This window comes from Trypanosoma cruzi, genomic scaffold, assembly GCF_000209065.1.
Source record: "Trypanosoma cruzi strain CL Brener 1047053516723 genomic scaffold, whole genome shotgun sequence".
Lineage (NCBI taxonomy): Eukaryota > Euglenozoa > Kinetoplastea > Trypanosomatida > Trypanosomatidae > Trypanosoma > Trypanosoma cruzi.
The window spans coordinates 671,835-697,495 of NW_001849576.1; the positions used below are offsets into that span (position 1 = coordinate 671,835).

Below are 25,661 nucleotides of genomic sequence, written 5' to 3' on the forward strand. Positions count from 1 at the left end.
CGGGCTGTGCGTGCCAGCACTCAACCGCGTGGATTTGTGTGCGTGTGTTGTTGTCCGATGTACTAAATAAGAGAAAATAATGATTGTGTTTTGCTTCACTTGCTTCCGCTGCCCTGCTGTGTGCTCCGCGTTGTGCCCCGCATCCGTCACGTTGAACGCATCGCGGACACACTCATGTGCATGCGCACTGGAGCCCTGGGTTTGTTTTTCTTCTCTTTTTAATTTCTGTCTTTTAATTATTGTTTTTTATTGCTTTTTAAACTTCTGGTTTGCAGGGCGGTGTGCGAGCTCTGCAATCGTACTGATTCCGTCTGGCTAGTGGTGTGTGCGCTGCTGCTGGGGTGCTGCCATTTGTTGCTGTGCGTGGTGTAGCGGCTGTGTCTCCCTTTGTTTTTCTCGTGCTATCGCAGGTTGGCTCCGCAGCGTTAGGCGACTCCACTGTTTGTGATGATGACTGGCCGTGTGCTCTGCGTCCTGTTGGCCCCTGCAGTGATGCGCAGCTGCTCGTGCGTGTGAGTGAGGGCTGCTGCGACGGGGTGCGTGTGCTGCCCGCGGGTGATGGCGCGGTGACTGCTGGGCATGCGCGGGGTGTGATGGCTGCGGAAGGTGGACCCGTGGCCGGTGGCTCTGGACGAAAGGGGGAATGTGAACTCTGAGGGCAATAGCAATGAGGAAGACGAGGAGGGTGGAGGAAACACCGTGGGTGAGGACCCCAATCCCACCCCGGGAGGAGCACTCACTGCTCCGACGAGGCAGGACCAATCCAGCAGCGACCCACTGCGAAGTGGCACTTGCAATCCATCCGGCACCGGCAGCGTGTCTGCTGTTCGGATGCGTGCAAGTGGACCGGAGTCTTTGGGGGGAGGGCACGCTGGTGGCACAACATCCCCGCGCTCCGACGCATCTCAGCAGGCAGCGGGTGGAGTGCATACTGGTGGTGGGAGGACCTCCCAGGGCAGTCAGGCTTCGGAAAAAACCGTCACGGGACAGTCACAGGTGCCAGGGACGACGAAGAAAGCACCGCAGGGCGATGAAGGAGGAGAACCCGGAGCACAACACGAAGCCGACCAAATCACAAAAATGACTGTGGTGGCCTCTTGCGCGAAAACAGCGGTGGAAGAGGAGAGCCGCCAGCGGGATCGCAAGATGCACCACGTCTCTGCAGTGGCGGGAATGCTTATTATTATTATTTTTCCCTGCTCTTACCGACATGTCTAGCCACACGATGTCATCAGGGTGCCGAGGAGGTGGTCGAGCAGCGACATGAGTTTCCTGCTATGAGGCAACTGCCATTGGGAGAAGCTTTCGGTGCGAAGGTCCTTCTTGATGACCAGCCGTTGGCGCACATCCAGAGCGTCTGTACATTCCGGAAGCAGATGGTGCGGTGTTTTCTGCGGGCTAATTGTTGCGCTTGTGGAGGCTGGCTGATCCTGCGGTAGCAGTGATTGCCTCCTGGCACTGCTGCTGCGGTGGTGGCCGCGTGAGAGTGAGGGAGAGAGCCATGCACCGCCCGCACACACACTCGTCCTTCTCTCTCTCTGTGTGTGTGTCCCCTTGCATGGACTCTCGCCCTCACCTCACCCCACGAGGCACACACAATAATGTGCCCATTGTATATATGCATGCACACCCATGCAGGCCCGTTGGTGCTCTCTTTTGCACGACACGCGCCGCTGCCGTCCTGCCTGGCTGCATGGGCGGAGCACCGTAACTGTTTTGTTTTGTTTCCATTGCATTGAGTGGGCGACCTCTCTCTCTCTCTCCCTGTGTGTGTGTGTTTTGCTTTACGGGAGCAATGAGAGTGTGTGCGCTGGTCGTCCCACACTTCGGCTTTTTTCCTTTATTGTAAATTTAATTTTTTTTCGGTTTGCTTTAAAAATTTTTGATGTTTTTTTTTTTGTTATTAATTTGTGCGTTTTAAATCTTTTACTCCCCATCTCTTCTCTTTTTTTCGTTTTTTGGGGCAATCAATGTGGGCGTTTTTTTTTTCTTTTCTACTCTTCCCTCTTTTAATTGTTTCTTCTGCACTCTTCCTGTGAGGGGTGCCGTGTGTTTCCCGCCCAACTGCTCCACTCGCACACCCACCGACACGCTCATGACGACGGCCCTGTGCGCCTCGCCTGCTGCACGCATGAGGAGGGGCCGCGACGAACGGCGCGCTGAGGGAGCCGTGACGTGTGGGCGTGCGACGAGGGCCTGTGGGGCGGAGCACACATTTCTTCCCCTCTTGTTTTGCTTGCTTTGCGGTCAGGGCGGGCAGACACCCGCAGCGCCACACACACAGCCACACCCTGCCGCCGTGTTTTTGAGATTTTTTATTTTTGCTGCGCTCACTCTCCCGATGGAGTGACGCGACCGCCGTCATTTCTGCGTGCTTCTCTCAGTCCCCACACACACGAGTGACTGTGCTCTGCGGGCCGCACTCACGCCCCGATGGGAGGGCTGAGGGGAGCAGCAACACGCAGATGACCCCGTGAAATATAAACGATGTGCGGACACACGGAGGGTCGGACGGTTGAAAGACATTTAAATATCTTTTAATTTTATTTGCGGGCAAAATATATGCAGACAGTTTGGTGTGGCCACACGGCAGCCGGCTGCTTTTTTAAATTTGTGTGGAAAAGTAATGGACGATTTCTTTTTTATTTATAATTATTTTGTGTGGTGGGGTTTGTGTAAGATGAAGGGGAAAGCTTTTTTTTTTTGTTTTAAATGAATGTTGTGTGAATTGCCGCTGCTTGGGCTGCAGTGCAATCGTGAGTTTGAGCGGTCTTCTTGTTCTTTCCGCCACGCACCTCCGCTGTGCATTTCGTGCGTCTCTCCACATACTCTGCTTCCATTTCTTTACTTCTTTGCTTTGTGTTTCTGCAGGCACACACACAAGATGCACATTGCAGTGGATATGAATGCTTCTTTTGCAGTGCGTGCTGGCAGTTGCGTGTGGCGGTTGTTGTCGTCCTCCGTGGCCATGAGGAGAAGAGAGAGGGAGTCCGCAGCCCGTGTCTCCTTTCCTGCGGGTGTGGAGCACCGCGTGTGACTGCGTTGAGTTGGGCGCCGTTTCTCGTTGAGGGCGGGATGGCTGGAAATTTTGTTGCCGTGTCATGGATGGATGAGGGTCCACTAGCGGTTGTGGCTGGTGTGGTGGGTGCTCGTTCCGTGTGCGTTGTGTTGTGGCCGCGGTGTTTTTGCCATTTCCCGTTGGCTGTGGGAATGAGCTGGGAGATGGTGGTGGATGTCCTCTCCTCCTGCATGGTTGGTGGCTGCTGGCGTTGTGTGCCTTTCCTGCGTGGATGCCGTCTCGTGGTGTGTGAACCGTGCGGCTGGGTCTGCTGCCTTCTCCTCGTTTTGTCTGCTCTCTCTCGCTGTATTCGCTGTGCCCCGTCCCTCTCCCTCTTGTTGCATTCTTTTCCTTCTGTCTCACCGATCAGCTGACTGGCTCCAGCGACTTCACTACGGGTGACGATGACTGCGATGATGACGGTGCGGCGTCCTGTTGGTCCTTGCGCTCTTGTGCTGCTGCTGCTCGTCCGTGTGCGTGACGGCTGCTGGGAGTGCTGGAGATGTATCTGGTGATGCGGATGCGGTGGGTGTGCCGGTGGATGTGTCGTGTGCTCCGAGTGACGGCAGCCTGAGCCATTGTGTGCATGTGCGTGTGTGGGCGTGGACGAAGTGCTCTGCTGCCAGTGCTGAGGCTCAGCATGAGAATTATACTTTCAGTGGCTTTGGTGTGCGCATGCATGGCAGGAATGGTGAGCTGGGTGCTGTGTGCCATGTGGCCAATGCGGTGCACACATGTAGCAACTGTGCTGCCAGCTGTGCAAGGGAAGAGGAACGGCCACCGTTGCCTTCACGATGGATGTGAAGACACATAAATACGCCGGCCCTTATGAATTGTGGTGGCGTCAATTTCCTCCGATGGAGCCATCCATCCGCCTGCACGGAGCAGCGATGCTGACCGGACGGCATCTGTCAGTTGCCGCCACCCCGTGAAGGGAAAGATGACACGAAATCTGGTGGGACAACTGCGCCGCAAGTTAATGCTGAGCCGTCACGTCAGCACGAGGATTGGCGACAGTCTGCGGCGGCTGACGGACCCAACACCGTCGATCGGAGTCCCGCATCCAACACGGCGCCCAACACTTCCGAGAGGAGGCCTGAGTTTGCCACCAATCCGAACGAAGTGATGGTCCCGAATGCATCCACGAAGAGGCCTTCCTTTGCCAACGGTCCGAGAATAGTATTGGCGTCGAATGCCTCCGGGATCATGTCTGTCACTTATGGCGGCAGGGAACACGTTGCCGCGGATAACACGGACGAGTTGAGTGAGCCCGACGCCACTGGACACAAATCTCTCGTTTTAGAAATTGGCGTTGCAGGCAGTGGATTTGTTGCTGAGGGTGATGCGTACGGATTGAGTCAACGCAATGCCTCTGGACGCGATAACAAACCCCAATTACGAGAATTCACCGCGCAGTATTCCGGGAGCGGTGTGAGTCCCGACGACTGCTTTGCCCTGCGCAACGACGCGAAATTGAGACTGCGAGAGTTACTTTTGACGGCACTGTGCGTGTGTGCGTGTATTGGGCGTTGCTTCTTATTGAATTGTGTTTTGGGGGTGGCAGTCTTCTGAGCCACGGAGTGTGGATTTGCGACTCCTCACGGAGAATACGTGCCACATTGCCCTTTCTTTTTTATAACACTTTTTTTTTCCTTTTATTTTACCGTTTTTGTTTTTATTTTGATGTTTTTTCAATGTAGTTTAGCTGGATTATTAAGTACTGTCTTTTTTTCTTCACGTCATGTTTTGTTGCCCACACGCGGTTTCGGCCTCATTGCTGTGCGTCCCACGGACTGCACGAAAGGAGGATTGGAGGAACAGGCCGGATGCCGCAATGAAGTGTGAGGGATGTTGTGTGGGCTGGTGGAACAGCAAGATCATTTCTTTTCTTTTTTTTTGTTGTGCAGGCAATATGTATATACAGAAACACAAGGTCGTTTCTATTGGGTTGCATGACGCATGAAATAAAATTTCTGCCGAATTAAATCTCCCTAATTGTTTCTTTTGAGGGTCATGCCGGACTCTCACTTTTTCCTTTTATTTGGTAACTCACTTCTGGCTTGTTTTTTGTTTGTACCGTGTCCACTGTTACTGTGTGTCTCCGTGTCCCGTTGAGTGTTCCTCCGCTGGCCGTGCTGTTGACATGCCTCCATTTTCCTTTCTTTCCTGCTAGTGACACCGATGGTCCGCGACGACTATTGTTTTTGCTCCCCGTTGCGATGGCACGAGGGTGACTGGGCACCGGCCTGCTGAGTGCACACGGAAAGGAGCGGATGGTGTGCGCCATGTCTCACTGTGAGTGTGGAACGCAATGCCAATCCGTCGCGGCGGTGAGAAGTAAAGAACAGCGCCGTGACTTTTGATGTGCCACGTCGCTCTCTTTGCTGCCTTTTGTGTGTTGTGCGCAAGGCTCTTTGTTGCAGTGCGACGTGGATGGCGTTACTGCTGAGCATGCTTTTATGCAAGCACTGTGCGGCGGACTTCCCTTTCCCATGGCACCGCCCTTTTGTGTGAGCGAGCGGAGATGTCTGAGGGAGTGAGGGTGGCCGTTGTTTCCGCACATTTGCTTCTTCCACAAAAGTGGCACCTCTCGGCAGCCTTTCGCAGCACCCAGGCCGTGGATCGAGAGGTGTGAGGGTCTGCTCCAAGCACAAGGACGACACTGAGATGCAGTGCATGACGGCCAACCTGATCGGCGGGTGGTTGCGGCGCATGGAGCACGTGTGACAGTACGCGTTGGGCTTTGCGCTCATGATTGGGGAGGAGAGGCGGCACGAGATTGTGGCACTGTGTGTGTTGCGCAGCCGGGGCATGCCGGCGATTGTGGAGGACGTGGAGGACACGGAGCTGTTCGAGTGGGAGGAGGTGGCGGATGTTGTGGCGCAGCGGGAGCGCATCACGGACTGCCTTTGCTGGAGGGGCGCGTGTTCAAGTGAGCGTGGCGTGCCTGTGAGGGACGGAGGAGAGGGAATAACAGTAATAGCAACTGTGGGGGTGTGAGGAACGGGACAAGGGCGAGGAGCGCTTCTCTTTGTTTTGTTGTTGAACCACGCTTACCCTATTGTTGTTGTTGTGCGTGACTCTCATTGCTGGATGGGACGGTGCGTGGCTGTGTGACTTGTCTCTCCTTTTCCCTTTCACTCTGCGTTGACGTGTTGTTAGTTTGTGCTGAAGGCTGCACGCAAGTGACAGGAGTGATGGCGATGATGATGGCTGGCCGTGTGCTGCTGGTGTGTGCCCTCTGCGTGGTGTGGTGCGGTGCCGGCGGTAGATGTGACGAGGGTGGGACAGGAGGAACTCCGCCTGGTGCTAATCCTGCGAGTGGTGCTGGAACTACCGGCAATGCCGCCGGTCAGACTGCACCTGGTGAAGCAGAAGGCTTTTCTGCACAACAACCACAGCTGGAAAAAGTTGGGGATTCACCTTCCGGGGGCTCGCGATCGCAAGTTGATTTACAGCTTCAATCGCCAACAATACAGCTGACACCATCCGGCGCCGAACATACGGCTCCATCGACACATTCGAAACCATCGGGAGAACAGATGCAAGATTTACCAGACGAAGGTCCACCAGGGAAACCGGGGATTTCACCCAGTCAAGAGGAGGGGAAGAATAAAACAATTGTAAATCAACAGAGTAATGGTCCGCCATCTCATTCAAGTAACAACGATTTTGTCAGCCGTAATAGTGAGGAGCGCACTGAAGATAATTCGGGGAGTACTGAAACTCTTGTTGCCGCACCGTCAGAAGAGGGGCAGGAGCGTGAAAATGTCACTCCTTCTTTGGAACAACCCCAGGAAACTTCCACAGCCGCACCGACCGTTACCACTCAAACCATTTCCACGAAGCCGTCCGAAGAAAATAAGAGCAACACCGTCAAAATGAGTGCGGCATCACCTCAATCAACAGTAACCGCCAACACAACTGATACGACGAACACACAAAACAGTGACGGCAGCACCGCGGCCTCCCACACCACCTCCTCTCTTTTGCTTCTTCTTGTTGTTGCGTGTGTGGCTGCTGCTGCGGTGGTGGCCGCGTGAGAGTGAGGGAGAGAGAGCCGTGCACCGCCCGCACACACACTCGTCCTTCTCTCTCTGTGTGTGTGTCCCCTTGCATGGACTCTCGCCCTCACCTCACCCCACGAGGCACACAATAATGTGCCCATTGTATATATGCATGCACACCCATGCAGGCCCGTTGGTGCTCTCTTTTGCACCACACGCACCGCTGCCGTCCTGCCTGGCTGCATGGGCGGAGCACCGTAACTGTTTCTGTTTTGTTTTTATTGCATTGAGTGGGCGACCTCTCTCTCTCCCTGTGTGTATGTTTTGCTTTACGGGAGCAATGAGAGTGTGTGCGCTGGTCGTCCCACGCTTCGGCTTTTTATTGTTTTAATTGTCTTGTGGTTGAGTGCACCCATTACTTTTTTTTTTTTGACTGGCAGTTTGCTTTGAGTGCTTACGCCTAAATTCTCTTTTTGTATTTTTTCTTTTTTCTTTTGAGATATTGTCGGTGTTTCTTACTCTTGTCAAGCCAGTAAATGTTTTCTGCTACAGCATGTTTCAGTTGATCCACGTCACCCCACGGTCTGCAGTGCTGCTGGTGCTTCTGGTTGTGATGATGTTTGTGATTTGTTGTGCTGGCGGGTGCTTTGCTGCCAGCCTGACGTACTCCTGCTCCTCTGACAGGGCGATGCGTGCGGACAGGGCGAAGTCGATCCCGGCTGTGGTGAGGGACGTGCCTTTTGGATATGAGGGTGCGTCGCAGACATGCACCGTCATTGGGAGGAATGGATGGGCGCCCACCCGCATCGATGTGTCGACAAGGGACCTGGATGGCACCAGGAAGTATTGCAGCTCAGAGCGGTATTGTGCAATGAATTCATTGGTGGCAATTGCGAGTGTGAAGGTGACGTTTTTCTATGCTGAGGAAAGGGAAGTATTTGTTTCGTTATACTTTGCAGCCACTGTTCGTTAATGGCCTGCGGGCTGTCCGTAGCGATGTGGCCAGTTTTTCCTTCTTGAACGGTGCTGTCGTGCGAAAGGGTGATGTTCCCAAATAGTCGGATGCTCAGTTGTCGAGGACGGGGGCATTCCCACAGCGTGTGCGGCAGGGCTTCCCGTGGATTGTCGCGGCTCAGCGGCTGGTGGGGATTGCAGCAGAGGAGTGGCCGAAGGGCTACGGCTGTCATTGGAGCTTGCAGAGGTGCGTTTTCCGTCTTTTGCTCGTTGATACGCCTGACATTTTTGGTGGTGACCTGCGCGTGAGGCACTTGTTGGGAGACCGTGGAGCTGTCGCAGAATCCACATGTGAGGCCTTCTGCAACGATTGGAGTGCCGGGGTTATTGCGTCGGGCGTGTGCCTTCATATTGTAGGCAGACGAGAAGACGCTGCTGCAGCTTGGGCAGGGCGACGTTGATCTGCTGCTCGTCGTTCTACGAGGAGGTGCTGTGGACACGCCAGGTGGAGGTTCCGGAGGAGGTCGGGGCGGTCCTGCCTCTTCAGTGAGAGGAGGGGCAGTACCACCGACATAATGGGTTGCTTGTGATCTGCAGGGCGCGTGCCAGTATGCCGAGGAGTGGGCAGGAGGACGTCAATCAGCCGCTTGCTGGTCGGCAAGGAGTGGCGGTGCTCACGTCGGGAATAGGTTCCGGCGGAGGCAGAGCACAGACGCGGTCCCAACAGCACTGCAGCACAGCCGATCCCAGAGGGCAGGAACGTGGCGCCGCCATGCCTCGGGTATCACAGGCCTTGGGATCGGGAGGGCACCAAGCTGTTTCGCACGGACCTCTGGCAGCATGGAGAAGCCACCGCGGAGGGCATGATTGCGGTCCTCCCGCTTGCGGAGCACTTCAGCACGGGGCAGGCTGCCGCTGCAACACACTCGGCCTGCTCCATTCAGTCCGTACAGATTCATGTGGAACTGTCACGGCTGCCGCTCGTGCGGTGCCGCGGTGCATCTCCAACCATGTGATTACAGCGGCCAGAGGTGTTCCACACGCCGAGGTGGAAGCATCACAGTCAGCTTCACGCAGGACAACGGTGACATTTTTTCCATCGTGGCAGCATGCCTGCCTGTCGCGGGATGCCGTCCTCCGTCCCCGCAGTGTGGGATGGCAGATGGTGGTCCGAGTCCATGCGAACAGGTGGACGTCCAGTGGGAGACACGCAGTGCGCGTTGCGCAGTCACGTCGGGAAACGAGACGCTGCGGCCGCTGATCTGCGTTGCCTGTGCCGGGTCGTCGGAAAGCCCAATCTCCATGTCGATTGGGGTGGCGGCGAGGTCCTCTCCCGCCGTCGTGGATGGCGAGCAACCGTCCCGCAGCTCATGGTGTGAATTCAGGTCGCAAATAACCGCTGCGGGGCCTGAGCGATGAATGGTGCTGCGCCAGTCGAGCTGCAGGGGCAATCCTGAGGGGCGAAGGGCCTGAAGTGCTGAGCTGCCAGACAACTACGACGCCATCCTCATCGGGGCTGCGGCTCTTGCAGACACCACCGCAGCGGGTGATGCCGACGAACTGACCGCAATGAAACGACTGTGCTGTTCTGTCAGTCGTGCTGCAGGCAAACCGCCTCGCCGCTCCACAACCAACGGAGCGCGGGACCTTCTCGAGGGGTGACGCCGTCGTGGTCCCCATCACGCTCGCAGCAATGCCCTGCCGCAATCACTCCCACAGAGAGACAGGGAAGAGTGTGTGGATGTGTGCCGAGAACACAGCGACTGTCATCTTCAGAGTAGGCCATCGTGGCACCGTCCGTCATGCGTCATCACACACCGAGCAACGCATGCACCCGGCAGTGCAAAAACAAGAGGAGAGAAGAATGACCCCAAGAGCAGGCAACACCCTCACTCATGGCGGGGCATCGTGCAGCGGCGTTGCCATTTCAGCACGGGACGCAAGCCAACGTCCCGCCGTCGCCAAGAGCATTCATGCAGAGCGGTGTGCAAATACCTATTTTCTGTGTGCTGGAACAGCAGAAAGAGGAGCACAGGAAGGCAAATCAATACAGCAAGAGGCACAGCTGGATCGCAGGAATACATGCGGTGCGGCCTCAACCTCAACAATCACGCACGGTGGCAGCACACACCCATCCACAAAAACAAAAAATAAAAAAACAAAAGAAAAGAAGAACACGGCGGCAGAGTGTGGCTGTGTGTGTGGTGCTGCGGGTGTCTGCCAGCCCTGACCGCAAACAAAACAAAACAAGAGGGAAAGAAATGTGTGCTCCGCCCCACAGGCCCTCGTCGCACGCCCACACGTCACGGCTCCCTCAGCGCGCCGTTCGTCGCGGCCCCTCCTCATGCGTGCAGCAGGCGAGGCGCACAGGGCCGTCGTCATGAGCGTGTCGGTGGGTGTGCGAGTGGAGCAGTTGGGCGGAAACACACGGCACCCCTCACAGGAAGAGTGCAGCAACAAACAATTAAAGGAGGGAAGAGTAGAAAGAAAAAAGAACGTCCATATTGATTGCCCCGAAAGCAAAAAGAGGGATGAGAGATTTTTAAAAAAGAAAAGAAAAAAAGAATTTTAAAACAAGAAAGTAGCAAACAGTAAAATAAATTTAAAATACGCAAAAAAAGTAAAAGTATCAAAAATATTCTTTCCAGAGGAAGTAATTCTCTGCTGGGAAGGGCGCAGGTATTCCACGCGGCAGTCAGTCACTCCTCACAGAGCCTCAAGCCCCCACAGTCCCAACAGAAGGAGAAGCGATGGCAGCAGTCCGCTCCCACGCACAGTGCCGGCATCGCTGTTATTCCCCTGCGACAAATTTACAAGGCTGCTGTTGAGTGCCGTGGCATTTACTTCCCCGTCCTGTGGATGGATTGCCTCCTCTCCCTGCTCATCCGTTCCTTCCGCCGTCTCCCCATTCGCACCAGAGCTCGCGCTCTCCTCAGTAGTTCGGGGTGATCCATTTCCCAGCATCGTATCTCCACCCACTGTCGCCACCGTTTGAGCAAAATCAGACGAGGGAGTCGTGGCAGTGGAAGCTGCACTGGGTACACCGCCACCTCCACCACCAATATTCGTCAACGGTTCGTGTTCCGACGGCAGTTGCCCGGCAGAATTAGGTCGGTGCACAGTTTCCTCCATATCCGGTGCACTTACCGCTGGTGAACGAGCATCCACCACCAATGTCGTCGGACCTTCCGGCTTCGGAATAGTAATTGTATTTTTGGCAAGCCCAGCAATCTCAGTGCCATCCAACGGGCGGTTGTACAGCAGGACGTTCGTCACGGTCACGGAAAAGCCTTCTTGGGTTTTTGTGTTGCCTGCATCGCTTCCATCCCCCCAATGTAGAAGTGTGAGATCACTTTCGAATCCGTATTTTCCAATGCACACTGCTCATCCCCACCGACACGCTGACCATCGACGTACGCAGAGCCGTGGTTGCCGTTCCGTAGCAAAATTACCACGTGCTGAGCTTTCTCTGGCTCGGAAACGCGGCTTTGCTCTCCAGAATTAGTCGTTGCGTCATCGCACATTAATATCCACTTCTTTTCTTTCTCGTACGACAAACCAAAAGAATTCTTTTTTTCACCGTTCATCTTCGCACCCATCAATGGAATGGGAGAACCCTCCTTCGGCACACCGTCGATGGACACCGTCGCCACAAGAGTGAAGTTGTAGTTGGCAAAGTGGTACAGCTGATTATCCCCTTGCTTGCCAACAGGCCACTCCGCCCACGCCCCGTGAACTTCACGCCCCCGGCATGCAATTTTGCCTCTGCTTCACCTTCTTTCTTTGCTACCGTGGCGTTCACCCCGAGGTACTCGTCCTTCCATGTGTCATCAGAGAAGTTGCCTGACAAAAAGCCAACCAGCCCATCCGTTGGAATGGCAGTGCTGCAGGCAATGACAGTTGAGGTATCCTTCTCAGTGGGGCACAGCTGGGAGACACGTTCGTCCACTTCCTTCCAGGTCGTCAGCACCTCCTTCACCCGCTTCAGCTGCTCAGTCAGAAGCACAGAGACCATACCGGATGACGATTCGCCCTTCTTCTTCTCGTACAGTGCAATCAACTCCTCCTTATTTCCTTGATCTCCATTTTCAACACTTCTGTACAGCAGGGAGCTGGCGGCAGCGTCATCATCACCGGATACCGGCCCAATATCAACAATGTGCGTATTGTCCGTCAGCCAAAGATGGAGTTCACCTTTTTCATTTGCGCTTACCCCCTCAGTCTTCTTAGAATACACCGACAGAGTAACGAGCATCACATTTCTCTTATCTTCAACACCGTCAATTGTCGATGTGATGAAACCGCTTCTAGCGCCCTTCTCTTTACCCTTTTTGTTGCCCCACACGCGCGAGAGTGTCCCGAGTGCCTCCGTCCACGAATCCCCCATGTCACCGGACTCGTACACCCTGCGGCGGCCATCATCACACGCAGTCATCATCATGAGTTTGTCCTCCCAGTCCACGACGGAGGGATCACTGCAGCCATCGGCAGACATCCCCTTCGACAGCTTCCAATTCTCAGTACCCTGCGAGTATATGACCAGCGAAACGGTCTTTCCATCCTTTTTTGCGTCACCCTCCTTCTTCTCCTTCTTTTTCGTGCCTTCCACTGGGAACACAAGCGTACCGTCGTTCATCTTGACACCCGGTCCACCGCCGCCAATCAGCCCTGTCAAGGATTCGTGTTGGTCGCCCAGAGTCAACGGAATAGCGTGAGTATCGTTCCAACAAATTCTTTTTTCCTCTTCTCCCGCACCACTGACCTGACCCTTCACCAGCAAAAGTCCCCAGTGATCTGTCCCGCCCTCTTCATGACCAGTGGCAGCTGTCCGGCTGTAGTTTCCAACAAGCATGTAAATATCATTTCCATTCACAACTGTTGTTGGTCGGCTCACATCTACTTTAGTCTTGCTTTGGGGATCATCCTGACCCGCTGTACGGCAGCCGCATTTCTCTTCGCTACCGGCACTACATGTCCCTTCTTTATTGGCAGAACATTCCTCCAGTACTTGTGTCTTCAGATTATTTGCATCCAACTCCTCTTTTGATGGTTCGTCAGTCAACGTCAGGAGCTTCGAGGCAATCCCAGTAAAGCTGTTTTTACCATTCGTGCACTGCGCCTCGGCAACGGCAAACGCTTCACCCTTCACCTCAACAAGACTGGGAGCATGGAGCGAACTCACTGTTTCATCCCCTTCCTTATCTCTCCAAACAAAACGTTTATCCAGTGAAGATTCCTGAGGTAGCGATGGCCCGTCACCTTGCGCAACTCCACTGCCGCAGCACATCATAACGACGAGGAGGAGCAGCACCGCGGAAGTAAACACACGCCGGGACATGTTGGGCCTCTGCGGCTCACTCTCTCTTCCTTCCCTCCTCCTTCCGCTGGATCCGGTCATGCGGCGACGGTTGTGTGTTCGGGGTGCCCTCACCGCAGCAACACGTGAGAGCATATCAATATGTGTGTGTGGGCGGTGTGTGTGCTGTTGGTCCTTTCAGTGCCTTACAATTTCACAGTAGCGTTTAGCGCTTGTTTGCTTTCTTCGTAAGAAATTGACAGAAATCAAGAGAAAACACACCGAATAAATATGGGTGAAAGAATAAGCACCGCAACCTACAGTAGGCGGCACCATCATCCCCGCCGCAGTCACTCCCAGCAACAACAACTCACGCGCACAGACACACGGAACGAGAAGGAAGAACAGTGCACCGGGAACACACAGCGACTGCCACCACCAGCAGGAGCCACGGCGGGTGTGTTATTCCCGCGTCAGCACACACCGAGCGACGCCCACACACAAAAAAAAAAAATAGCGGGATGCAAAAGGGCACAACGGTCCTTCGCAGCACCTGCGCGCTGCCGCCATTCGTTTTACTTTTGCCTCGCACCCGCTCCTCAACCGTCCGCACACATTACCCCGCACAGCCGGAGAATCCTTCGTCGGCAGGTTCACGGCAAGAGAAACACTTCGGCACGTGCAGCCGCTGACCGCAAAACAATCCGCACTCCTCCCAGGCAACGTCAATGTCACGCCATCCATGACAGCACGCAAAGAAAATCACGCTCGCAGCACGGTAACAAAACAAATCGCAGGCTCCCGTCATGCCTCCTCGCAAGAGCCTCCGCAGCCAATATCTTGTGGAAAATGGCGTGGGTACAATTGTGTGCTTGTCAGTGCCTATACTTGAAGAGCAGCTGTGCGCCACAAGAGAGTCTGAAGAAAGCAACGGCAGAGAGAGGCAGATAGCACAGACGCAAATTACTCATATCATCACACACACACACACAGCCCGCGGAATGGGTGCACTCAACCAAAAAAACAATAAAAACAATAAAGGAAAACAAAACAAAAACCCGAAGCGTGGGACGACCAGCGCACACACTCTCATTATTCCCGTAAAGCAAAACACACACACAGGGAGAGAGAGAGAGGTCGCCCACTCAATGCAATGGAAACAAAACAGAAACAGTTACGGTGCTCCGCCCATGCAGCCAGGCAGGACGGCAGCGGTGCGTGTCGTGCAAAAGAGAGCACCAACGGGCCTGCATGGGTGTGCATGCATATATACAATGGGCACATTATTGTGTGTGCCTCGTGGGGTGAGGTGAGGGCGAGAGTCCATGCAAGGGGACACACACAGAGAGAGAGAGAAGGAAGAGTGTGTGTGCGGGCGGTGCACGGCTCTCTCTCCCTCACTCTCACGCGGCCACCACCGCAGCCGCAGCCGCACACGCAACAACAAGAAGAAGCAAAAGAGGGGAGGTGGTGCGGGGGACCGCGGTGCTGCTGTCACTGTCGCCTATAGTCTTCGTATGGTTTGTTTGGGTGGCGGCGACTGTTTCTGTTGCTTGTGGTGCTGCCTCACTGAGTGTTGTGGGAACTTTGGTTTTGCCAGAATCGGATTCGTCGTGTGATTCGTTTGGGTTGGGCCGTTGAGCGTCATTCCCATCCGCCTCACTCTGGGCTTCACCACTGTCACTTGTAGAAGTGGATGGTGCTGTAATTCTCGCTTGACGTCCTGCAGATGCACTCATCACCGAATCCGGTGTGGTTGTTTCTTGACCATGTTGCTCTGGGAAAGCATCTTTTAAAGGCGGCTCAGGTGCACTGGACTCCGTTTTGGTTAGTAACGGTGACTTGTCATGCGATTCTTGTGATGGACTCCGTGAATCTGTTGGTTCTATTGTTCGACTTCCATCCCTTGATGATGGTTCTGCGGGTGCTGGTGGTCGCGCTGGCCCTGTTGCTGCAGTTGTGCCTTCTCTTCCTGCCGGTGCTGTTATTTGTACCTGCAATTGTTGTGGCGGTGGTTGTTGCGATTGTGACTGTTGTGCCCCTTTTATTACTTCCTCTCCTGGTGGATACACATCTTTTTCTTCTAGTCTTTCTTTCAATCCTTTTCCTTCTGGAGTTTCTTCGTGAGATACTTCTTGTTGCGTTGGCTGCTCTGAAAGCCTTTCGTGATGTCTCGAATTTTCACCGTCTTCTGCAACGCTTTCCTCTTCTCCATCTTCGTCTTGATAATTTTTTTCTCCGCTTCCTTCTGAATACGTTCCTGCAATTATTTCTTGTGATCCTTCACTCTCTGGTACTATTGATCCTGGACCTGATGTGCGTATTGCTAGCGGTGAAGGTGGTGCTGGTCCCGGCCCGCTTTTACCGTCGTTCGAACGACCACCAGGCGAAGCGACAACAAGTGCCGTGTCCTCCCCGTCACATCTACCGCCGGCACCGCACCACAGCACGCAGAGGGCACACACCAGCAGCACACGGCCAGCCATCATCGCCATCACTCCTGTCACTTGCGTGCAGCCTTCAGCACAAACTAACTCCCCGTCAACGTAGAGTGGATGCAAAAAGGAAAGAGAGACAAATCACACAACCACTCACAGCCAAAGTAACAAACGCCAGCAGCCCAGAAGCAGAGCACACAAAATGACACAGAGAGAATCAGTGGGAGAGAAAAACGTACAATGCCCCGCAGCAATTAAACTGTAATAAAACACTAAACAAGTAAAAACAAAGCAAAAGAAAACAAGAGCAATGATGTTAGAAAAAAACAAGAGCTGCAACAAATGGTTCCAGTGCGAATGCGCCCATCCACAATTATGTGCCCAATTAAACAATCCTTTGCGTGCCATGCATATGAGTGTGTCTGGGATGCGTTCAACGTGACGGATACATGGAGCAGCAACGCGGAGCACACAGCAGGGCAGCAGAAGCAAGTGAAGCAAAACACAATCATTATTTTCTCTTATTTATTACTTAGAAAAACAAATGAGGCTCACAAATCCACGTGGTTGAGTGCTGGCACGCACAGCCCGCATACACCTCTTCAGCCCACATTGGTGTACGCCAGCGCGGATACGGCGAGCAGCAGCGGGGCACACACCCACGCAGAGCTGCTGAGGCTGCCGTCAATTTCACGAAGACGTGACGGTGTGCGGGTGGTCGTCGTGGTTGGTGACTGTGTTGTCGTAGTGGTCACACTTGACATTTTGATCCTCTGGTTTTTGTATCTCTGCTTTATGATTCCCATCGCCTCGTGTATTTTCCTGCGCTTTTTTATTTTGTGCATCTGACTTACCGGTCGCGCCTTGTGTGTGTGGAGACTGAGTTGCTAAGCTTGGTGTCTCTGGATTATCGCTAGCCGAACTCATTGTCTCTGGCGGAACTGGTGTCTGTCCAGTGATGGCCGTGCCTGCTTCCTTTGGCAAAGAAGGTCCTTGTCTTCTCAAACCTTCCTCTCTGTTTCTCCCACTCTCTGTGGCCCACCGGTCTCCTCACCATCTGGCTGTAATGCACCAGGCATATTTTTGTAGGATCCGGTTTCCCTAGCTCAGGGCTGGGAAGACGGCTGTTATCATTATTATCGTCTCCTGTCGCCGTCACGCACACGGAGCGAGCAGCAGCACAAGAGCGCAAGGACCAACACGGCGCACACCGTTACCATCGCAGTCGCCGTCACTCGTCGTGGAGTCGCTGGGGCCAGTCAGCTGATCGGTCAGGCAGAAGAAAAAGAATACAACAAGAGGGAGAAGAACGGGGCACAGCGGATACAGCGAGAGAGCGCAGACAACATGAGGAGAGGGCAGCAGGCCCAGCCGCACAGTTCACATACCACTCAACAGCCACACGACAGTGGACCCTCATCCATCCATGACACGGCAACAAAATTTCCGGCCATCCCGCCCTCAATGGGACACGGAGCCCAACTCAACGCAGCCACACGCGGTGCTCCACACCCGCAGGAAAGGGACTCGGGCTGCGCACTCCCTATCCCTCTCCTCATGGCCACGGAAGAAGACAACAGCCGACACACGCAACTGCCAGCATGCACTGCAAAAGAAGCATTCAAATCCACTGCAATGTGCATCTTGTGTGTGTGCCTGCAGAAACACAAAGCAAAGAAGTAGAAAAAAGGAAGCAGAGTGTGTGGAGAGACGCACAAAAAAATGTACAGCGGAGTTGCACGGCGGAAGCAACAAGAAGAAGACCGCTCAAACTCATGACTGCACCGCAGAAAAAGCAGCAGCAATTCACACAAAATTTATCCAAAACAAAAGATCTTTCCCCTTCGTCTTACACAAACCCCATCACACAAAATAATTATAAATAAAAAAGAAATCGTCCATTACTGTTCCACACAAATTTGAAAAGGACAGCCGGCTGCCGTGTGGCCACACCAAACTGTCTGCATATATTTTGCCCCCAAAATAAAATTAAAAAATATTTAAATGTCCTTCAACCGTCTGGCCCTCTGTGTGTCCGCACATCGTTTATATTTCATGGGGTCATCTGCGTGTTGCTGCTCCCCTCAGCCCTCTCATCGGGGCGTGAGTGCGGCCCGCAGAGCACAGTCACTCGTGTGTGTGTGGACTGAGAGAAGCACGCAGACATGATGGCGGTCGCGTCACTCCATCGGGAGAGTGAGCGCAGAAAAAAATCTTAAAAACACGGCGGCAGGGTGTGGCTGTGTGTGTGTGGCGCTGCGGGTGTCCGCCCGCCCTGGCCGCAATAAAACAAAACAAGAGGGGAAGAAATGTTTGCTCCGCCCCACAGGCCCTCGTCGCACGCCCACACGTCACGGCTCCCTCAGCGCGCCGTTCGTCGCGGCCCCTCCTCATGCGTGCAGCAGGCGAGGCGCACAGGGCCGTCGTCGTGAGCGTGTCGGTGGATGTGCGAGTGGAGCAGTTGGGCGGAAACACACGGCACCCCTCACAGGAAGAGTGCAGCAAGAAACAATTAAAGAGGGAAGAGTAGAAAAGACGTCCATAGTGATTGCCCCCAAAAGCAAAAGAGGGATGGGGGATGAGAGATTGGAAAAAAAAAAGAAAAACGAAAAATAAAAAAAAATTTTTGAAACAAACAGGGAAAAAATTAAAAAACAAAACAAAAAGCCGAAGCGTGGGACGACCAGCGCACACACTCTCATTGCTCCCGTAAAGCAAAACACACACACAGAGGGAGAGAGAGAGAGGTCGCCCACTCAATGCAATAGAAACAAAACAAAACAGTTACGGTGCTCCGCCCATGCAGCCAGGCAGGACGGCAGCGGTGCGTGTCGTGCAAAAGAGAGCACCAACGGGCATGTATGGGTGTGCATGCATATATACAATGGGCACATTATTGTGTGCCTCGTGGGGTGAGGTGAGGGCGAGAGTCCATGCAAGGGGACACACACACACAGAGAGAGAAGGAAGAATGTGTGTGCGGGTGGTGCACGGCTCTCTCTCCCTCACTCTCACGCGGCCACCACCGCAGCAGCAGCAGCACACGCAAAAACAAGAAGAAGCAAAAGAGGGGAGGTGGTGTGGGAGACCGCGGTGCTGCTGTCGGTGTCGTCCGTAATTGCGGTTGCATTTGTACCATTAGCAGTATTGTCTTTCGCGGATTCTTCAGTATTTCGTGCGGAATGCTCACGCTGTTGGTGTTGCTGCTTTTCATGCTGTTCTTTTTCTTGTCGTTCCGGTTCTTGTTCTTGTAGAAGCTCTTGTTTTTCTCCAGAATGGTGTTCGACTGAATTATCCTGATCATGTATTGCTGTTTTTCCTTTCTCTTCTCCGACTGTTGTTCCTCGCAGTGCTTCTGCTGCTGCCTCTGCTGTCTTTGCTGCTGTTGCTTTTGCGTCCGCTTCCGTTGCTGCTGCTTTTGCCTTTTCTGCTGCTGCTGCTTCTGCTGCTGCTGCTGCTTTTGCTTCGGCTGTTTCTGCTGCTGCTTTTGCTTTTTCTGCCTTTTCTGCTGCTTCTTTTGCTGCTTTTGCTGCTGATGCTGCTATTATTTTTGCTGCTGCTGCTTCTTTTGCTGCTTCTTTTGCTGCTTCTTCTGCTTCATCTTTTTCTTCTGCTGCTTTTGCTGCAGCTGTTGCCGCGTTTGCTGCTGTGGCTGCTGCCTCTGCCGCTTCTGTTGCCGTTGCTGCTGCCTCTGCTGCTGCCTCTGCTGCTGCCTTTGCTGCTTCTGCCGCTTCTGTTGCCGTTGCTGCTGCCTCTGCTGCTGCCTTTGCTTCCGCTTCTTCTGCCTTTGCTGCTGCAGCCTCTGCCGCTGCCTTTGCTTCTTCTGCTGCTGCTTTTGCTTTTGTTGCTGCTTTTGATGCTGTCGTTGCTTTTGTTGCTGCTGATTCAGCTGCTGCTGCTGCTGCTCTTGCTTTTTCCTCTGTGTCTACAGCCTTTGCCGCTTCTGTGGCTGCTGCTTTTGCTTCTTCTGCTGCCGCTTCTGCCGCTTCTGCTGCTTTGGCTGCTGCCTCTGCTGCTGCCTCTGCTTCTTCTGCTTTTACTGCTGCTGTTTTTGTTGCTTCTGTTGCTGCTTTTGCTGCCTTTGCTGCTGTTTCTGCTGCTGCCTTTGCGTCAGCTATTGCTTCTGCTGCTCTTTTTTCTTGTCTTAACCGCAATCTCGCAACTGGAATAAATAATTCTTTCAGAATGTTGTCGTCCCCACCAGAAACAACAACAATATCTCCATCGGCCGGAACGCACCACAGCACGCAGAGGGCACACACCAGCAGCACACGGCCAGTCATCATCATCGCCATCACTCCTGTCACTTGCGTGTAGCCTTCAGCACAAACTAACGCCCCGTCAACGCAGAGGGAAAGCAAAAGAAAGGACACGGCATAGTAACAAACACCAGCAGCAGCAACACGCATTTCATGAGAAATATTGAACCAATGAAAGTGCAAAAACGCACAACGCTCTGTAATGATTTAACAAGAAAAACACAAAACAAGGAAAAACAGAACTAAATTAAAAAATCAGAAATGAGAAAAACAGTAAAAACACAAAAAACAAAGAAGGAGCTGCAACAAATGGCTCCAGCGTGCATGCACACAGATATGCGCCCTCGCAAACAGTTGTGGGCGTGTCGTGCATATGAATGTGTCTGGGATGCGTGCCAAGTGACGGACACGGGAGGCAAGAACATGGAGCACACAGTAGAGCAGCAGGAGCAAATGGAACAAAACACACAATCATTGTTTTCTATTATTTATTACGCAATAAAACGAAAGAAGCGCACAAATCCCCGTGGCTGAGTTCTAGCAATTATAGCCCGCATTCACTTCTTCAGCCCAGTGTCCCGTACGTGAGCGCAGCCAGAACAAGCGGTGGCAGGGCATGCAGACGGGTGTCATGGAAGCAGGCGTCAGTTCCCACACTTTTCTCCAGAGCGTTCGTTGTGGGCGCAGAGGAAAGGGGAGCCGGCATGCTTGCCGCCGCAGAATTTCCTTCGCCAGAAGCAGTGTCGGTGGTGGTGTTGGCGGCGGTGTCCTCTTCGGTGCCTCCCGCTGCACTCCCGTCCTCGCCGGTCTGGGACAACTGAGTCGGTGGCGCAGCAGTCTCTTCCTGCAGCTCCACTGGAGGTTCGTGGGAGGAGTGGTCGCCGCCTTCTGTGGGCTCCGGATCTGGTGGGGATTCGGGTGCGGGAGAGGCAGCAGAGGCAGAATGTGAAGGGCCTTGAGGATCACCAGAGGGAGCGGATTCCGACGCTTGCGAGGCCGCAGCAGAAGGATCCGTCGTGGCCGCAGCGACAGCAGCAGAGTTAGCACCTGTGCCGCCTGGAGTTGCAGGTAGAGAAGAAGGAGGGACATCCGTGGAATTCTCAACGACAGCAGGAGAAGAATCGGAATCAGTTCTAGAAGATGTTTCACGAGAATCCTTGTCTTCTTGAGGGCTCGGAGGTTCTGCTGCAGGAGGTTTTGCCGGAACAATTGCAGCGGTGACCGCCTTCGGCTCCACGTTACGCTCCCACCAACTCTTCACGGCGCTTGGAGTAAACGTGGAGACGTTGATCGTGAAGACACCATGCTCCGCACCATCTTTTATACGTTTCTTAAAATCCTCGGAGGCACAGTTTCCGACGCCCATGCCGCAAATCATCTGCCCAAAACCACGAGCTGCAGCCGTGCAGTTGTACCACAATGACTTCCCAGGGAGCTGCCAGCGCCCGAGTTTATCCTTACCCGCACACTCCGCATCCACCTGCGTCACCTGCGGCTCTTGCTCCTTCCCTCCCTTCACGGCAAACACGCACGAGCAGCAGCACAGCAGTGCCAGCACCAACACGACACGGAACACACGGCGCATCACCGTCAAAAATATCGCTGTTGAATAACGTGGATTCGATCTGCAGGAGCATGAGAAAGCAAAGGGAGAGAGACAGCAGCTACACCACGCACAGCCACCGCATGGTAATAAATGGCAGCAGCCAGAAGAAGCGCACACCAAAAAAGACAGATGGAATCATTACAACCGCAGAACTCGCACACCGCCATGCAAAATAAAAGTTAAAAACCAAAGAAAAAAGAAAAAAAGAACACACAAAAAAAATGATAGGAGTCCAACAGAACTTCAGGGGAGGAATATAAAAAATCAATCGGGAAGAAATTCTATTTCATATGCCAAGCAACACAAGACAACCGTGTGTGGCTGTGTATAAATAATGCCCGCACCAAGAAGAGAAATGAAATTAAGAAAAATCCTACTGCTCCACCAGCCCAAACAACATCCCTCACATTTCATTGCGGCATCCGGCCTCATCTTCCGCTCCTCCTTTCGTGCAGTCCGTGGGACGCACAGCAATAAGGCCGACATAGCGTGTGGGCAACAAAAAAAAAAAACAAGAAGGAGAAACGCGTCACTCGTGACAGTGTGCAGCAATTAACCATCGGAGGCAAAAGGAAAAGAAGGGTGCTGACTATCCCATCCGTGCACAAGCAGCAGCAGACAATGACAACAAATCATTTAAATACAGCAAGGAAAACACGCGGAAAAAGCGGCACATACTGTCCATTAGAAATCGCACAACCGCATTCTACGGCTCATAAAAATGCCACGTCCCCACGCACTCCTTGAAGTAAAGCCAGAAAATGCCCAAGGCACACACCCATGGACGGCGCCGTCACCAATCCATTTTTAAAACAATAAAACAGTAGAGCCATTGACATCAGTGGTGCTGTTTCCCAAGCCAAATTCCCCTTGGCGGGCATTGGCACCTCTTCCCCCGCAGCCGCGTCAACGCCCAGATCCAGCGGCTGTTTGGCCAAAAAATTACCGGGGCGCGGTGTCGCTTTTCCCTCCCTGCAATCCGCTTCAGTCTGCTTGCCACGCGAAAGGGGCATCTGTAGTTCCTGCCTGGTCAGTGGGCGGCTGCACAGACAGACATGCGTCAGCGTCACCTGACTGCAGTATGAGCCACTGCAACCGTCACCTCCAACGTAGAAGCATGAGACGTCGAGCAACTGCGGCCCACGTGTAACTGTCGTTGCTGAGCTCCCCAAAGTTTCGCCATCCACGCACACGGTGCCCATACCGTTCTGGAGCCCAATTGCCACCCGGTACGTTCTCTCCAGCCCGCAGTTCCCGTGCTGCACTTCTCCCGTCTCACCGTCAAACGCCACCTCCCGCTTATTGTCCGCCGTGACTGACAGTCCCACCATCCTCACGCTCCCAGCGCCACCCGCAGCCACCATAATGGCGCTGCCGCTGCCTGCAGGAGCCGCCCCAATCGTCGCCGTCACCACAAGTGTGAACTCCTTCTTCACAATGTGGAATCGTTGATTCCGCCACCGATTACCCACAGGCCACTCTGCCCACACTCCAGGCCCCTCAAACGTCGCACCGCCCTCAACCTTCGCTGCTGTCCCAATCACCGTGGCACTCGCCGCGAGATATTCCTTCACCCAGCAATCCCTCTCACCCTCGTTGGACAAATATCCGACCACCCCATCCGTGGGCGTAGGAGTGCTGCAGGCACCGTCGGATGCGGTTCCCTCCTTGCTGGTGGAAGTGCAAGGCGTTGTGACGTTCTTGTCGACTGCATCCCAAGTCCTCAGCACAGTCATTATTTCCTCCAGCTGCTCAGTGAGGTGTGCGAGCACAACACGCCCTTGTCCCGCATACCACTCGAACAGGGCAAACAGTTCACCACCCCTGTACTGCAGAGTATCTGCGTTTTTAGAAACACCATCAGCACGTAACGGTCCAATGGGGTAAAATCAGGCCATATCAGTCATATAAAGAAGCAACACGCTCGTGGCTCTCCGAATATTATTCTGCCTGGGCAAAGCAAACAGCACTACACTCCTCCCCTCGATGGATGCCGTCACGATGTCAAGTCGGCTACCAGTCGTAGCACTCTTCAAGGCCTCACTCAAGACATTCGAATGTGCTCCGCCGAATTCTATCCATTCCTTCCCCATTCCACCGGAATCATGCACTTTCCCGTCATGGCCTCCATGCGTGGCGGCCGCGAGAAGTTTTCCCTCCCACTCAAAGAGATAGGGATCAGCGCAGTCCCGTCAGCAACACCCTCTGCAGGGAACCCCCAATTCCTGCCACAGCCCTTCGAATGGGTGATGGTGCAGACTTTTGTGTTGTCCCCCTTCACAGTCACAAGGGAAACACAATCGCGGTGCCATTCGCCACCACGCCCCTGGCGCTAATACCCCAGTACCCATTCCATGACTTCCCTCGCAGCTGGGAGTCAACAACAGCCTTGGAAAGGCTCCCAGCACCCCACGTGATGCGCCTTCCCCCATCGTTGGAGACCAACAACCTTACCCAAAACAGGCACAAGCTCCCACCTGTGTGGAGTTTCCAACATCGCACCGGCATTTTTCGCAGGAAGGCGCTCCAAGGGCAGAAAAATCTTGCCGTCTTTCGTCAACGCCTTGCGACCGTTCAATTGAGACATGTGAACCGCCTCTTCTCTTCGTTCCACGGCAATGTCCGTCCTCCAGTCCGTCACGCTCTCCGCTGCGATTCCTTTCGTCCACTCCTCCCCTGTAAAACTCAAGTACTTTGACCAAATCCCAACACTGGCACTAGAAGGGACTCCCTAATTGGCCTTGGCAATACCCACAATTAAGCCATAGTAGTTCAACAAGAAAACGGCCAATAAAGAATTTGAAACTATTTTCTCCATAGCCGTTGCCTCTCAAATGCGCCAGAAGACGCCTTCGTTCCCACCATACAAAAATAACCATAGGCTTTGGATCACCCACCTTCTTTGCACGCGCAACTCCAATGCCGCAGCAAATCATCACGACGAGGAGCAGCACCGCGGAAGGAAACACACGCCGGGACATGTTGGGCCTCTGCCGCTCACTCTCTCTTCCTTCCCTCCTCCTTCCGCTGGATCCGGTTACGCGGCGATAATTGTGTGTACGGGGTGCCTTCACTGCAGCAACACGTGAGAGCATATAAATATATGTGTGTGGGCGGTGTGTGTGCTGTTGGTCCTTTCAGAGCCTTCGAATTTCACAATAGCGATTAGCGCTTGTTTCCCTTCTTCATGAGTAATAGAGCAAAAAAATGAAGAAAAACATACCGAATAAAAGGGGTGAAACGGTAAGTACCGCGACCCATCCACAGTGAGCGGCATCATCATCCCCGCCGCAGGCACTCCCAACAACAACAACAACACGCGCGCACAGGCACACTGTATAAAGAAAATAGACTGCGCCGGAAGCAAAGCAACTGCCACCAAAAGCAGAAGCCACGAGAGGTGCTTCTGCATCGTGTGTGCCAACACCAAGCAACGCACACATCCGGCAGAACAAATAGCGGGATGCAAAAGGACACGCCGTCCTTCGCAGCACCCGCGCGCTACCGCGAGTCCTTTTACTGCTGTCTCCCCCAAAGCACCCGCTCCTCAACCGCCGCAGGCGCACATCACCCCGAACAGTCGGAGAATCCTCCGTCGGCAAAGTCACAGCGAGAGTGACGTCGGCACGTGCCGCAGCTGGGCGGGAATCAATCCACACTCGCAAAAGGCACCCTAACCCACACTCACCGGCTGCACGCCGCAAACATCACACTCGCAACGCTTCGAGGATACAAATCGCAGCCCTCTGTCATGCCTCCTCGAAAGTGCCACCACTGTCAAAACCTTGTGTGTAAGTGCGTTCTCGGCGTTCACGCCGCGCTACAGAGTATGCATAATGGCGTGCATGTGTGCATGTGCTTGTGTGTTTGTCAGCGCCTACACATGCAGAGCAGCTGTGCGGCACAAGAGAGTCAAGAAAGAAACGGCAGAGAGAGTCAGATAGCACACACGCAAATTACTCATATAATCACACACACGCAGTCCGCGGAATGGGTGCACTCAACCACAAAATCAAAAAGGAAAACAATAAAAAAAGCCGAAG

The 25,661-nt window shown here is 53.8% G+C and overlaps 7 protein-coding genes and 6 pseudogenes across 7 annotated transcripts, besides 16 other annotated features; 7 read left to right on the forward strand and 6 right to left on the reverse strand.

The window, feature by feature from the left end:
- Positions 1–11,939: part of a sequence feature (areas not merged during assembly with more than two copies in the genome that could not be assigned to a particular haplotype) that runs on past the window's edge.
- Positions 592–1,218, forward strand: Tc00.1047053504081.340 (annotated as a pseudogene).
- Positions 1,190–1,496: a mobile genetic element.
- Positions 2,639–2,659: a sequence feature (AT_rich).
- On the forward strand, positions 3,734–4,630 carry Tc00.1047053504081.342 (annotated as a pseudogene).
- Positions 4,701–4,749: a microsatellite.
- Tc00.1047053504081.344 lies at positions 5,654–6,058 on the forward strand (annotated as a pseudogene).
- On the forward strand, positions 6,256–7,101 carry Tc00.1047053504081.350 (mucin-associated surface protein (MASP), putative; the record flags this gene model as incomplete). Its single annotated transcript, XM_816319.1, has 1 exon — positions 6,256–7,101. One exon carries the CDS (start codon positions 6,256–6,258, stop codon positions 7,099–7,101), a length of 846 nt encoding a protein of 281 aa, XP_821412.1.
- On the forward strand, positions 7,619–8,038 carry Tc00.1047053504081.360 (uncharacterized protein; the record flags this gene model as incomplete). The annotated part of the gene is made up of 1 exon (XM_816320.1): positions 7,619–8,038. One exon carries the CDS (start codon positions 7,619–7,621, stop codon positions 8,036–8,038), a length of 420 nt encoding a protein of 139 aa, XP_821413.1.
- Tc00.1047053504081.365 (uncharacterized protein) lies at positions 8,630–9,280 on the forward strand (the record flags this gene model as incomplete). Its single annotated transcript, XM_816334.1, has 1 exon — positions 8,630–9,280. One exon carries the CDS (start codon positions 8,630–8,632, stop codon positions 9,278–9,280), a length of 651 nt encoding a protein of 216 aa, XP_821427.1.
- Positions 9,713–10,249, forward strand: Tc00.1047053504081.370 (uncharacterized protein; the record flags this gene model as incomplete). The annotated part of the gene is made up of 1 exon (XM_816321.1): positions 9,713–10,249. The coding sequence occupies one exon, from the start codon at positions 9,713–9,715 to the stop codon at positions 10,247–10,249; it is 537 nt and encodes a 178-aa protein (XP_821414.1).
- Positions 10,730–13,471, reverse strand: Tc00.1047053504081.390 (annotated as a pseudogene).
- Positions 11,940–12,299: a sequence feature (areas merged during assembly that could not be assigned to a particular haplotype. This can correspond to areas where the two haplotypes were merged or to regions with more than two copies in the genome that were merged during assembly.).
- Positions 12,300–13,038: a sequence feature (areas merged during assembly that could not be assigned to a particular haplotype. This can correspond to areas where the two haplotypes were merged or to regions with more than two copies in the genome that were merged during assembly.).
- Positions 13,039–13,817: a sequence feature (areas not merged during assembly with more than two copies in the genome that could not be assigned to a particular haplotype).
- Positions 13,818–14,207: a sequence feature (areas merged during assembly that could not be assigned to a particular haplotype. This can correspond to areas where the two haplotypes were merged or to regions with more than two copies in the genome that were merged during assembly.).
- Positions 14,208–25,661: part of a sequence feature (areas not merged during assembly with more than two copies in the genome that could not be assigned to a particular haplotype) that runs on past the window's edge.
- On the reverse strand, positions 14,719–15,810 carry Tc00.1047053504081.400 (mucin-associated surface protein (MASP), putative; the record flags this gene model as incomplete). The annotated part of the gene is made up of 1 exon (XM_816322.1): positions 14,719–15,810. One exon carries the CDS (start codon positions 15,808–15,810, stop codon positions 14,719–14,721), a length of 1,092 nt encoding a protein of 363 aa, XP_821415.1.
- Tc00.1047053504081.409 lies at positions 16,356–16,973 on the reverse strand (annotated as a pseudogene).
- Positions 17,623–17,643: a sequence feature (AT_rich).
- Positions 17,734–17,759: a sequence feature (AT_rich).
- Positions 18,344–18,376: a microsatellite.
- Tc00.1047053504081.420 (mucin-associated surface protein (MASP), putative) lies at positions 18,765–20,048 on the reverse strand (the record flags this gene model as incomplete). Its single annotated transcript, XM_816323.1, has 1 exon — positions 18,765–20,048. The coding sequence occupies one exon, from the start codon at positions 20,046–20,048 to the stop codon at positions 18,765–18,767; it is 1,284 nt and encodes a 427-aa protein (XP_821416.1).
- Positions 19,104–19,657: a microsatellite.
- Positions 19,679–19,884: a microsatellite.
- Positions 20,222–20,305: a sequence feature (A-rich).
- Tc00.1047053504081.440 (90 kDa surface protein, putative) lies at positions 20,578–21,597 on the reverse strand (the record flags this gene model as incomplete). Its single annotated transcript, XM_816324.1, has 1 exon — positions 20,578–21,597. The coding sequence occupies one exon, from the start codon at positions 21,595–21,597 to the stop codon at positions 20,578–20,580; it is 1,020 nt and encodes a 339-aa protein (XP_821417.1).
- Positions 21,788–21,840: a sequence feature (A-rich).
- Positions 22,332–24,715, reverse strand: Tc00.1047053504081.450 (annotated as a pseudogene).